This window comes from Ursus americanus, chromosome 29 (genome assembly GCF_024610735.1).
Source record: "Ursus americanus isolate L20-20 chromosome 29, mUrsAme1.1.p, whole genome shotgun sequence".
NCBI lineage: Eukaryota > Metazoa > Chordata > Mammalia > Carnivora > Ursidae > Ursus > Ursus americanus.
The window spans coordinates 19465533-19479522 of record NC_142155.1 but is presented as its reverse complement, the minus strand read 5'-3'; the positions used below and the strand labels follow the sequence as shown (position 1 = coordinate 19479522).

At 36.8% G+C, this 13990-nt stretch overlaps 1 protein-coding gene across 2 annotated transcripts in view; it reads right to left on the bottom strand.

The window, feature by feature from the left end:
- Positions 1–4438: 4438 nt before the first annotated feature.
- KHDRBS2 (KH RNA binding domain containing, signal transduction associated 2) overlaps positions 4439–13990 on the bottom strand; it is a 541301-nt gene continuing 531749 nt past the window's right edge. The window contains exons 9-10 of one of the 2 annotated variants that reach the window (XM_087856979.1): positions 5904–5955; positions 4439–5751 (exon numbers count right to left, since the gene is read on the bottom strand). In XM_087856979.1, coding sequence (XP_087713105.1) covers positions 5736–5751; positions 5904–5955 — 68 coding nt within the window. In that variant the 3' untranslated portion in view covers positions 4439–5735. Of the gene's footprint in view, positions 5956–13990 lie in introns of both variants that reach the window. The other variant, XM_045803086.2, reaches the window with a different exon arrangement.

The following is a 13990-nucleotide window of genomic DNA, read 5'->3' as shown; positions in this document are numbered from 1 at the left end:
TCCCTTAAAAAAAATAAACAGACCTACAAACTTCTATATTATGTTAACCAAGAGATGTAGAGATAATGAGAGAGAAGGCTGTATGGGTAAAGGGTTACATTTTTAAGGGACATTTGTGGTTTTCAAAATACCAGACTATTTAAGTGGAGAACTAAAGGCACAAGATTAATGTCTTAATAATACAGCTTGAAAAAAAACGATTTCTCTTAGAAGAATTCGTGGGAACCTTTAATATGTTATTCTGTGTCACATTTATTTAAAAACTGTTAGTGCTTCAATTGTTATTAAGCTAAATTGCTTCAGTTCCATTAATATACTGAAAGTGAAAATGATCTAAATATTACAAATAAGACCTAAAAGCACTATTTGGTCTCTTAGGTGGCATCAAATTGATTCTGATTTAATCATACTAGAGTGTAGTAAAACTTTTTATTGAACAAATAGCAGACACAAAGACTTTCTCACATGCATACATACATCCATCTTTCTTACATTAATGCTATTATTACTCTTTATTTTTTTTTATTTTTTTTTTAAAGATTTTATTTATTTATTTGACAGAGATAGAGACAGCCAGTGAGAGAGGGAACACAAGCAGGGGGAGTGGGAGAGGAAGAAGCAGGCTCATAGCAGAGGAGCCTGATGTGGGGCTCGATTCCAGAACGCCGGGATCACGCCCTGAGCCGAAGGCAGACGCTTAACCACTGTGCCACCCAGGCACCCCTATTATTACTCTTTAAAATACTTTGTTTAGTGTCCAGGCTAGCTACCTTTGGTGTTTTGGTGAGTTGCCAGTTGTCACACGATCATCAGTGTACCAAGAATTACAGCATTATCTGAACAAATGCTTGGAACATACACAGAATAACTTCAAACTGCAGTTACACGGACTGCCCTGTAATTTATAAACCTTAATTTGCCGCGCAAGTTTGTATGACTTGCAGAGGTGAATTCAGACTTGAGAATGTTTGTATCTCACTGGTTCTAACTGGCAAGGAACCTCTTGACTGCCATCTTTGGGAGCCAGCACTTCAAGACTAGTGAGAGCAGACATGATGTCATAAAGGGATGACGTTGGGACCCGGCATCACTGTCTGATACCGACAAGAGAAGAAGGCACCCTTTGGGCGAATGAACGTCTCTTAGTTAGGGCTGCTCTGAACAGTTTGCATTCTATCAAAGGTTTCTGCTGAAAGGCCACTAACTTACGGAAACTCTCATTCCCCATTGCTGGAGAAACGACTGTATTCACTTCTGACTATCATAAGAGTCAGACAAAGTTATGCAATAAATGACTGCAGTGTATGTGTAATTATATTTTTCTATACCTCAACTTCATTTCAATCTTATGTCTCTGTACTGCCAGTTGGAGAAAAACAGTCTCAGCTGAATATGGGTTAGTTTTGTTCAGGAGTTGCTTTGTCAACTCAGGGATCTATTTTTGCCCCATCTCTTTTTCCTGGGGTTGGATTTAAGTTTTGGAGTTTGGTGGGGGGTGCAGCTGATCTTGTCACTTTTCCACGTTGTACGTACCACTGCATCCACATCCCGGTCAGCGCTGGTCCATGCTGATGCCTCCGCACCCTCCCATTCCTTCCCGCGGAGGCAGCTGTGCGTGTGGCTGCCGCTGCCACACCTGGCCCACTCTCGCCAGCATGGAGCAGCAGTCTGAACAAACATTCTTCTGCAGGACAGCACCTGCAGTCCCCTGGTGTGGGGGAACTCTGGGAAGCTTGCTGCCTCCCTCGCTCTACTTTAGACAAAGGTCCCTTCTGTATTCCAAACCTACCCGAGGCTTTTATTGGATAGTTGATACGGTATACAGAACCCATTCTCTAGGCTGTATAATATCTTAAACTAATATCTTAGATATTGCTGCCTCTTGAGCTTTCTTCTCAACTTGGACAGTATTTATTTTGTAGAGTATATGGAAGAAGGTGGATGAGTCATTGACTGGTTGTTTGGAACCTTTTAAATCTACTGTTAACCCACAAACTTTATGTCCTACTTAAAGCCTACTCAAAATCCCCATTCTCATAAATCATTATTTTTGAGCTTTAAAAACTCTTAACTTTTTAACTCAGTAGCCAAGAATGTTCTCTTCTCTTACTTGGCACTGGTATTTCTGCGGTGATAGCCCCGCCCTGCGTTAAGGCATTCAGAGATGTAGTCTAAATGGTGAGAAAGCCACAGGGTGATAAAAGAACAAAAGCAACAATAAAATAATTTCAACGGACACAAAACATACAGATTAATATATCAAAATAGTAACAAACAGTGACTGGTTTCTCTTTCACTGCTTTACCAGATCAAGCCTATTGTTTGAAAAGGCTGAAAGGAGAATAATATGCAGGACATCTGGATTAGAGATTCTTTCTCCCCTTGGTTTATAAAAGCAGTAACACTTTCAAAGAGTCAAATCAGATTGCAATGTTACTGATGAATAAAACTTCGGATTGTATTCTCTCTAACTTTTGACCTCTGATTTTGCGGCTCGACAAAGGGACTTGATTAGTTGAAGCTCATACGTTTTAGATAGTTATTTTAACAGTTTGAATTTTAGAAAAATTCTGCCAGATGAAGTTAGTAATTATAAAACTGACTAAACGTGTGGAGTGCCATGGTTTCTTGGGTTACCTGCCTTAGCTCTGATTGTTTACTTCAAACCTAAAGTGGCTTCCTTTTAGTTTTCACATAAAATCGGAACAATTCAACATAGCACTCAAGGACAGCCACCTGACTTGAACCATTCCTCTCCAGGCTTTGCATTCACCCTGTGCCTTCATGAATCTGGACTGCTGGGCCCATTGATCTGCTTTTCTCTCAAACACTTCCTGAACTTTTTGGACTCTGTGAAGTGAGACAACCTATCCCCTTCCCTAGGTGGCGCTCTCTTCCTCATCAATGGACAGGCTACGCCTCTCATGCCATAGTTCCCTCAGTCTCTGTCCTACCTCTAGTCTTTAAGACCTCTCCAGCTCTCTCATACTGTTCCTATAGTCGAAGGCTATGCGGTATTACAGATATTTGTGTAGTAAAAAGAAAGAGGACCAGGTGCAGAGGGAGAAATTTTGGGTTTCACCCGTATTTCAAATGTTGTGGCAGTTCTCTGAGCTCCATGTCAGTCTGTGGACTTCATAACTGCCCTGGCATTGTTTTCAGTCTGAAGTTTACTGGCTCAAGTTTTCTACTCCTTGTGTACAGAAATGAAGTCTCAATTTTCAATAGTGTTTTGAATTCAGTAAATATTTGCTGAATCAGGTAGAATGGCAGATGATAAACAAGAAGTTTATTGCTAAGTCCGGTGGCATAACTGGGGAAAATAATGGTAAGTTAAGTTATTTTATTTGACTAAATAAATGTTAATGTTAATAAATATCTCATCGATGAAGGGGTAGGTAAGCAGTTAGTTATGGGCTTCCCTTTCCTACTTCCTCCATCTCGGCCAACAATCGCACTTTCTTTCCCTAAAACTGCAGAGTAAAAGTTTGAATACTCTTCCTTTGTGCAATTAGGGAAGGGTAATCTATAGTAATTCGTAGCAATGAAAAAGGCTGAAGATCAACTACTAATTCACGTTTCATTTGATAAGCTTCTGAATAAGCTCAGAAAGCCTTGCCAGGTAAATCCCAAGTTAGTCACTTTATTTCAAAGAAGAGAAAAATAACTCCGTTCTTTGACAACCATCTAAACCTTTGCATTATTTCGACAAGTGGCATTTGCCACAGCTCTATGTTGGTAAAGATGATCCATCTATTTCTGAGAGGATAAAAAAATAAGCTTACCTCGGTCCTTCTTAGCCCACCACCTCTGCTTTTCACTTATGTGCTCTTTGCTTGTGGATACCTGGAACAGTGAGAAAGAATAAAAAAAGAAAATTAAGTATAACTTAACAGCATTTTGTGCAAGGCAAACATTTACAATTTTATTGATGACAGACACACACTTCATAAAACTATTAGCATGCAACTCCAGCTGCAAAAACTGAACAGCAATGTGTCTAAGCTGGTTAGCAGCAAAAAAGTAAACCAATCACATCGACAAAAGCCACCATAAACAAAAAAACTGTATTTAAAAGATTAACAGTTTTGGCATTCATCCCTACCATCAAGTCTTTCGCTTTCTTTTTCCATCAAAATTTAGCTTACGTTTGATGTTAGCAAGAGTTGCATTACTATTATTGTTAATTTTAGTTCTGTTTATTGCCTTGAGGGTTATATATTGTAAAATAATTTTGGTGCCTCTAGTTAATGTTAATTAGTTGTTTTAATAACCTATAGACCTATTTGTTATGTTTTTGTAGGTTTACTTTTTTAACTATCAGGAACTTAATAACTGAGAATATTTAACATTACTGTTGCATAGGCAAAATTACAGAGTCACTATTAGTGTTACCTGTTTAACGTTTAGTCATCCTTTGAGTCCTGCGACATATTTCCTTAATAATCATCAGCCATCAAGTCTGATAGTCTCAAAAGAAATATCAGCCCTCTAAACTGCCTTCAAGGGCGGTGATATTTAGCACTGAAAATTACAAATAAAGTTTTTGAGGTTGAATAGCAACAACTGGCCAGTGACACTGATGATTTGTTTGTCAAAACAAATTGTTATAAACTACGCAAATGAAGTCCACGCACTCCTTTGAGTGAAAACAATAAAGTGAATCTACGCAATGCTTACATGTTGGATGGGATATTTAATGTGCGGGGAAACTCAAAGGTTGAAGAACTAGGCATTTAGACAGTGGTAAGTGGTAATCTTACCTCTTTATACTCCATTACTCTTTCTCACGAGAGACATGCTAATGCAAACAAGTCAATCAGAATTTGTGTTTAGCAAGATAAAGCTTAGAGGATAGTTTAAAATCCATTTATTATTCTAAATCCATTTTTTTCCATTAACATGTTATACATTAGTGTTTACTAACCATGATTCATGTAACAGTTTAGTTTGTTAACTTTTAAATTATTTAACAACCATAAGTTATTAATACATTTTTTAAGTATTACACAAATATCTTAAAACAAGCTTGGGTTCATTTTTGTAATTTTTAAATAGAAAACATTTTAGGCATCTCTTGAAGAAGAAATAAAGCAGGCATTTAAAGCTAGAAAACAAGTAATTCCAAATTTAGTTTTTACAAAAGTTTTCAGCTTTATTGACAAATTATGGCAAACATATTTGACAAATTGTGGTTTCCTATTTAGAGTAGCTTACACATGGAACTTTATGTGTGTTTTTTTTTTCTTTTTTAACAAATACAGGTTAAAACACTGAACAAATTCAGTTAGCTACATACATACAGTAGCTGCTTGTTTTCAACTCCATTAAAACAGCATTTAAAATTAAATTTACAAACTTAATATCGAACATCTTCATCTAACTAACAGATATTAAAAGACAGGTTAAAACATCTTATCTACAACTTTATTATCAGCTAGTTCAAAAATCATATTACAATCTTTTAGCAACCCTAAACAAAGTTTTTGCTAGTTGATTGAGACTCAAAATCTGTTAACAGATTCATGCTCTTTCTTAAAAAAAAAGAAAAGAAAAGAAAAAGAAAAAAAAAAGATTACACACAACAATGAAAAACAACCAAGAGAATATCATCCTACTGAATGGTTTATAGACAGTGCTTGCCAATGTCTTTTTTAGTCCGTTTTGTAAAATAATACTAGTGTCAATGTCACGCCAACAGTATAGGGGGAAATACAAGAAATATATGGGAGAAATCATGAGCAGTTATCCCTAGAATAGAAAAAAAAAAAGGACTATTACTTGTCTTGTTGCTGTTTATGTGGAGACCACAGGCTATGAATTGTCTTTGAGGTGAGGTCACGGGTGAGAAGGACCTTCAATATCTACCATAGGGGTGCTCCCTGTATCCCCCTCTGGCTGACCTTGGTGGTGGTGCCTTCAGGCTGGAGCGGGTTGTGGCCCATTCTTCTGGTGCTATGAACAAGAGAAAGACAGTAACATTCACGTGGCTTCACAGTTACCAGAAACAGTCATTTAAGATGCAAGAGTTGACCAAGGAAAAGAGAATAAAAGATCTCAACACTGACAGCTAAAGCCTTACTACCTTTTCCACATGGTGAGATCATCAAGAAAGTATATATTTTGAAATGCAGCCACGTGGAATTAAACTTGCAGGGCATTCTTTAGAGGAGAGAAAGTTAAAGTCCTTGGATAACGCCACATTTATTACGTGTAAAATTTTTGTGCCACAAAAGAGAAAGAGGGGTATCAGTGTAAACTGCTCCTCATTTTATCCTTTACACAGACTTCTAAAAGAAAGTAGATATAGGAATCCAGTGGTTCCTCCTAGCCTTTGAGTAACTTGAGAATGACCTGGGAATCTTAAAATAATACAAAACAAAACCAAAAATGACTACTACCTGTTCTCTGTCTCCCAAACCAAATGATTAAAAAAGAGACCCGAGGCTTGCTATCTGCCAGTGCTGCACTAGCTGGTTCTTAAGCGGTACAGGGTGAGACCCTGGTGCTAAACTATCGTAGACAAAGTTAGTGAGAGATAGGCAGGATATGGAATAGAGTAAGTTTAGGCAGTAAAAGCAACAAAGAGTATGCTCATATCAGTTTTTACAAATACCTTGAAAATAAAGAGGTATTTGTACACTAGGAAAACTCCTCATTCACCTGTTAATCAGATTTCCAGTAACCTGAGTTCTGGAACCTAGCCAAAACAAAACAAAACAAAACAAACAGAAAACACACAGAAGAAACAAGCCAACAAGGTTTTGAGTGTTGTGGGAAATAGCTTTTATAAAGTCTGTGACCCCAGAGGAGGAAAGTAGACCTCCTTCAAAGAGCCAGGGACTTGATATGGGGTTTATGGTGACTTCTTATGTAATTCCTGAAGCTAAGTTATTTGGGTCTTTCAATCCAAATTCAGTTTTCATTTGAGAGCAGATTTCATGCATGGAACTCTGGTAAGAGGAAGTATGGACATAGAAAAAGAGATTAGTAGAAAGAGACACACTGACATTGATAGCTGATATATAGGATAGTGATGGTAATGGACATACAACTGGAAAGAAACTGCAGACTGAGGCCAACTGATGTACGTAGGGCATGTGTCCCTGGAGAGTTCAACTGCCCCTAAGAATATTTTTGTACATAGTTCAGGAAGATTAAGGAAAAACAATAATAAAAACTTAAATTGCACTCACTATACTATATATAAGGCAAAGGATAGTGATGTACAAGATAGAAAAATATTAAAAGCCCATCAACATAGGAAAAAAATAGCATTTAAATGGTTTTTTGGGGATATCCTTCATCAGCACTTCTTTATTATTATTATTATCTGATAATAAGTGAACAATTTCTTCCACTCTTTAAGGTACATGCTTAAGTTTATTTTAGTATTTGATAGGACATAAAATAGAAATGAGAACCTAAAAAAAAAATAAGAAATATTGCCTTTTCTCAGAATACAGATCCACTTAGATCAGGGGTCGGCAAACTATGGCCAGTGAGCTACATTGGCTACCTGTCTGTTTTTTAAGATAAAGTTTTAGGGAATGCAGGCGGGCTGATTTATCTGCATATTGTCTATGGCTGTTTTCACTCTTTAGAGGCAGAGTTGAGTAATTCTGACAGAGACCATACTGTCTGCAAAGTCTAAAATATATTGCCTGGGCTTTTACAGAGAAGATTTACAGAGCCCTGCTCTAGATCTTGTCTTTTTTGGTTGGAAACTGTGGATGTCGGTCTTTCTGATGTGATCTCTTGAGGATGGGAATTTACCCCTAAGCTGCCAGAATTTCTCAACAGAGACATTGGGGAAAATAATTCTTTGCATTTACATGATTGGAAATATAGAAAACTTTTTTTTTTATGTACTAGAAGGGAAAACAGATTTTGCTTGCAAAACTAGCAAGTGTCTTCTCAGCCTTATGTAATATAAATTTTACACTTTGACAATGAGTAATCAAGAATATGTCAATGTCCTTGTCTTCTGGTGGTAAAATATACCCCATTTTATTCATGTTTTTAACAAAAGGAATGTAATACTTTCTGCTTTATTCTGATCTAGAGTTTTAGAGATCCCTGAATTGTGGTCTATGTATGGGATTTAGAAACTGAGATGATATAAATTTCAAGTTTTCCCGGGAAACGGAAGTCTGCTATCCTTTCTCAGAAGCTTAATGTCCTTGATCGTTTCTGCAGAATAGTGACACAACATGAACAAGTGACAACAATATCTGCCACAGCTACCCCAGTTTTGTCAGAACTTTTAAACTGGCATAATCTTGGGGACTTGCCCCAGGGCACATTAAATATTTAGTAAGAACCCACTGATTTAGGTTTACTTGGCTTTATCTAAAGCTCTCGGGCAGCTAATTTATGGGCTAAAATCTGTCATTTCCTAACTTTTGGCTAACGTTAAAATGGGGAGGGTACTAGTCACTGCTGTATCCCCAGTGCCTGGAAAGAATGCAGTGCCCAGTGGAGGTCGAACACAGTGAAGGACTGCATGAATGAGAGGATGAATGAATGAATAAATTGAGGCCCTATGAGGCAGAAAGAGCTTCCAATGACAACCTTAAAAACAGTAATATTTGAGCTGAAGACACTTGACAGTAATTTTAAAAGCTTAATAACTAGAAATATTATATATTTTAGGGTTGTAGTCAGACTTCTTACTCAAGAGGGGTAGTTAGCTAAATAACAAAAGTATTTCATGACTGGATTTCATAAAACAATCATAGCGGAATCCAATTATGAAAAGGTGTAAAAGCATGTTTCATTGCACAAAATGTGCTCTTATACTTGTCTGTCTGTAAATTCATACTGTGTTCTTTCTTCCTTGCTGAAGGCTAGGAATGGGAAATACTGTTAGTCTATGATAACTGTAACCAGAAAGGCAGCCAAAATGAATTCCCACCCAGGTGAAAGTTGTAGATTTTTCTAAGCTTCCTTATTAACAGAGGAATCAAGGATTTATTTCACTTAATTCATGTTCTCAATTATAATAGTGAATTGAGATCAGGAAAGGTATTATTTCTACTTGTGCCTAATTTCCTTGATCTATATTTTTCCTAGTATCAGAATGTTTATACAGTGACACGTTTACAGTTACCCCATGATAGTACAAGCCGGCTTAGCTTCTTCCAGTGACGTTATCTTCTTTGAATCTAGACTGGAGAGCACTGACTCAGTGGATGTTTTTCCTTCCTCATTGTGTAGTGTCACTGAGCCTTATATGGTCAGCCAGTCCCCTCACTGCCTATCATTGGATTTCTCCACTGTAGTATCAGAGATAGAAGTGATTCTTAGAAATCCAAAGAAATTGTAATATAAGTCCATTATAGAACCTTGCACATGGAAAGACCGAAGCATAGGAACAGACAAATCATTATAAGGTCCTTACAATGGGCATTCTCTAAAATTTGACATATAAAGCCCCAAGAATAGACTTAGAAATTGCCTGTCTTCTTTGAGCTCTACTATTCAGCAGACAAGACGGATTTAAAATATTTTAGGGAGGGGCACCTGGGTGGCTCAGTCAGTTAGGCGTCTGACTCTTGATTTTGGCTCAGGTCATGATCTTTGGGTTGTGAGACAGAGCCCTGGGTCAGCTCCACACTGTTTGTGGGGCTTGCTTGATTCTCTCTCTCCCTCTCCTTCTACAACCCCCTTTGCCTTCTATCTCTAAAAAAATAAAATAAAATAAAATAAAATAAAATAAAATAAAATAAAATTTTAGGGATTCATACAAATCTTGGAGTCCCTGACAGTTGTTTCTATTCCCATGATGTGGTCTAGGATGTCATTTTAAAAATCATTACAGACAATGAAATTTAGAAGTAATCTTTCTTTGTCCTTTTGGAAAATAATAAAGGAAGTAAGATGCTCTCAGTATCAGGATCATTGTCACATGAGAAGCACCAGCTAGACTATGGATGTGAATGAGCAAATTAGATAACAAATTATTCTTCAGAGAATGTGCAAAATAACTGTCTGCCAAATTGAAATTACTGGAATGGTTTATAGAATTGGGGACCTGAAAATAGGAAAAGAGGCTATGAGAAGCAGCTTCAGTGACTTGATCAAATTCCCACCATTTCTAGGCTTCCCAATTAAGATTTTAATGTATCATGCAGTATATGAAATAAGGAGGAAAGGAGGCAAATAAAGCATTCATTAAGTGTTTTTTTTTTCTTTACTAAAGATCTCCTATAGTCTAGTCATTGTACTAAGCCCTGAGTATGAGGATACTTTAAGGAGTTTTTAGGAGATCACAGGACAAAACTACTATGAAATGTCATAGGTTACAACACATTTATAATTGGTATTTGAGAAAATGCTGGGGAAAGCCTAGAGGAGGGAACTACTAATTTCCATCAGTCAACTGAACTTGGACTGAGCTCTAGCATCTAATCATCCCAAAGAAGTAATTTTCTGAGCAAATATACAATGTAACTAAAAATTCAGGTACTGTTTAACCTATTTAAGAGAACTTACTTTCTTTGAAGACTTACTTATGTTAATTATTTTGTATCATCTAGCCTTGTTTCTTCAACTGGATTCTAAGATCCAAGAGAGGAGAGCCCTTTAGTGGCAGACACATCAGAAGAACACCATAAATATATATGAGCGACATATAAATAGATGATGTTACTAACTAAAAGGAATCTTGAAATCAATTCTGTGAAATGAGTCCAATAGAATACTTATTCAGAAACACATTGTTTGCAGTTAGGTTATTGTGTTTCATGTATTTGAAAATATATTAATATTTTTTTTAAAAATGACTCTGCCTCTGTTTTGTTTTTTTTTTTTACTTAGACTGATTTTTTTCCCAGTTCAGTCAAGTTTTACAGAATTCCATAGAGTGTATCTCCATCACATGCTAATAAGCATCACTGCAGAATGTCTTACTTTGATAAAGGCATGTAAATTACCCAGGTAACTCTTCTTGTGCATTCGATGTTACTCTAGTGACTTCAAAAGCTTCTGCATCTCAAATACTCTGCTTTCAGGAGAATCAGATCTATTAAGTGGTGTGCATTCTTCAATGTGCTCTCCCTCCTGCCCTGGGATGAGCTACTTTGGGGAGCAGAGTGGGAAAGAAAAATCTCGGTGATATTTAAAGTTGCAAAACTGTGTTCTCTGATTCTTCCAGAGATACTATAAACATTGAGGTTCTTGGTGGGGAAGTTGAAACCTAGGAACAAGGCACCAATTTGGGAAACATCGGCATTATTTAAGTTCCTGCAAAGTAAACTTTTAGTGTTTATCTTTCCAGAAGTAGGTTTAAAATACCACCTTCAGAATACATTAATTTTAGGAATCGGTTTAGAAAGGGTATAGAAAGTCATGGAGATTATTGAGGGTGCAGCTCTTATGTTCACAGTTTGTTAGACCTACATAGCTAGTTGTGTATATATATCTGAGATCTGAAAAAGAACCTAAAAAAATTGTTTTTTAACTCACCACAACAAAAAGGGAGAACTCATGCTGTTTATTTTTGGTATATCGTAAACCAGTATGCAGAAACCACAACTAAAGTAGGAAACCTAAGTTAATCTCTATTATTACAAACAACTAGTGTCTTAAAAGAGCATTTACAAGGTTGATTAGAATTCACCTGGCTCTGAGCCTCTCTGTTTATTGGTCTCAGTTAAATTTCTGGTCTCTCTCTAAGGAATATCATTCTATTTAAAAGCACCTTTTGATACTTACCTGTTGTGTTATTGTTATTTATTCCCAAAAAGAATATGTTAGGTTAGATGTTCTGTTGTTGGAACTCACTATGACAATAATGTCCGTTTTCTTTATTTAATTTTTAAATACCTATCCTATTTAAAAAAAATTAAGATATCCACTCTCCTCACATCTTCCAAAGGTCAAACATAGTGCTAGGCATTTTATGTGTATTATTAGCAAGTACTTATAATTTTCTTGCAAGATAGGTGCCAATGTCATCTTCCTTTTAAACATGAGAAAATTATAGCTCAGAAAGTTTGCTTGGAAGACCCAGAATTTTTTTTTTAAGATTTATTTATTTATTTTAGAAGGCGAGGAGAGGCAGAGAGAGAGAGAGAATCTTAAGCAAACTCTCCACTGAGCATGGAGCCTTACACAGGGCTCTATCTCACCACCTGAGATCATGACCTGAGCCAAAATCAAGAGTCAACGCTCAACCAACTGAGCCACTCAGGGGCCCCAAGAGACCCAGAATTTTTATCTATAATTGTCTTACCATTTTCCATCACTCCTTTCATCTGAAAGAAGATCCTGACCCCCACTCTCTTTTTCCTTTCATTGCCTGGAAAATAGGATTTCATTTATTCTAATTCCCTTGAATTATATAATAACCGGTGATTCCAACAACAATTAATGAGCTAAGTAAGTGAGAATGTAGCTTTAATTTTGTTAACAGGAGTGTGGGCTGCTTGAACTGAATTTGTTAACTGAAATCTAAGTGTTCATTCATCTGAGGTAGAAAGAAAGCAAGATTGTCTGCTGTGCTCTGAGCATTTTAAAATATTAATGGAACATTGGAACCTAATGTTTCAACAATTTTATCTGCACAGTTTGTATTGCCACTATGTGTAATTGCAGAGTTTACTGTTTTAAGATACAGAGGGTAAAACATTATAGTACTGAAGGGGAAATATGGAGGACCAGCATCTGTTTTCACAGATGAACATAGTGAATTCTGTTCCAAGAAGAGTTAACTTTGAGTTCACCACAGTTATGCTCTCAGAAAATTCAGTCAGCTTCTGGGAAGCATTTACAGCTTTATCACTGTTTCAAATTTTTAATTAGATATTCTCTGTTAGAAAAAAGTTACACTTGGAATAATCCATCTAGAGAATAACAAAGGGCTGGGCCTTTCTAAGCACTCTTTTCTCAACTCTAGAATTTTGTGAGGCACATGGCAGGCACTTGGTCATTATTTATTGCATACATTAATTCTATTTAAATATTTTACATCTTTATTTTGTACCCGTAAAAGAAGCCACAGCCTTCCTTTGGAATAGGAGTCCCAGGGGTCTTATAGTGAGGCCTGCATTTGAATTCTGGTTCTTCCTCTTACTCACTGAAAGACTTCTTTGGCAAGTGGCAAGTTTCTTAATCTAAATGCTGATGACAAATTTTAATCGTCACAGACCATTCTGAGCTTCTGACATGCATATGTAACTGCCCATGGAGCAGCTCCTCAGGTGTTTCAAAGTCAACTTTTTCCAGAACTAAACTCCTCTTTTTCTCCATGCTACTTAATGTTCTTCCCAAGTTCTGTGTTGCAGAGACTGAAGCTACTGCCTACAACTTGCCTAGTTACCCATCAGAACCCTCGGCAGCCCCTCACCTTTGCCCAGGCAGTCTAGCCAGTCATCAAGCTTTGCCTTTTCTTCCTTAATATGTATTTAACTCATGCATTTCTTTCCATCCGTACCAACCCTATTCCATGGCAAGCCATTCTCATCTTTGCCCAGAGTACCCAGCTCTCTAGTTATCTTCTGTGACTTTCCATGATTGTAAATGTGTGTATGTGTGTGTGTATATATATATATATATATATGTATATATACACACACATGTATACACACACACATCTCTGTATACGTATATATACGTGTATATATTCCCTAATGTGTGTGTATGTGTTTGTGTGTGTGTACACTACTACTCTACTCTACCTTCTAGCCAGAGGGACTTTTCTAAGTACAATTTTTCCCCCTAAGTTCAGTTGCTCTTGTAGCATACTCAAGCTCAAGTCCAAATTCCTTAGCAAGGCGTCCCACGCAGAGCCTATGATCTGACCTGACTTCATTTTTAGAATTGATGACTTCTAAAGTAGAAGTACAAGTTACGTGTATAATTTACAAGTATTCTACAATACTGAAGTACAAGTATCCTACAATATTCATTGAAAAACACATCTTGGGTCTTGAAATAGGAGGAGTGTTAGTATAGTTAAGATTTTAATGTCTTTTTCTCAAAAGGA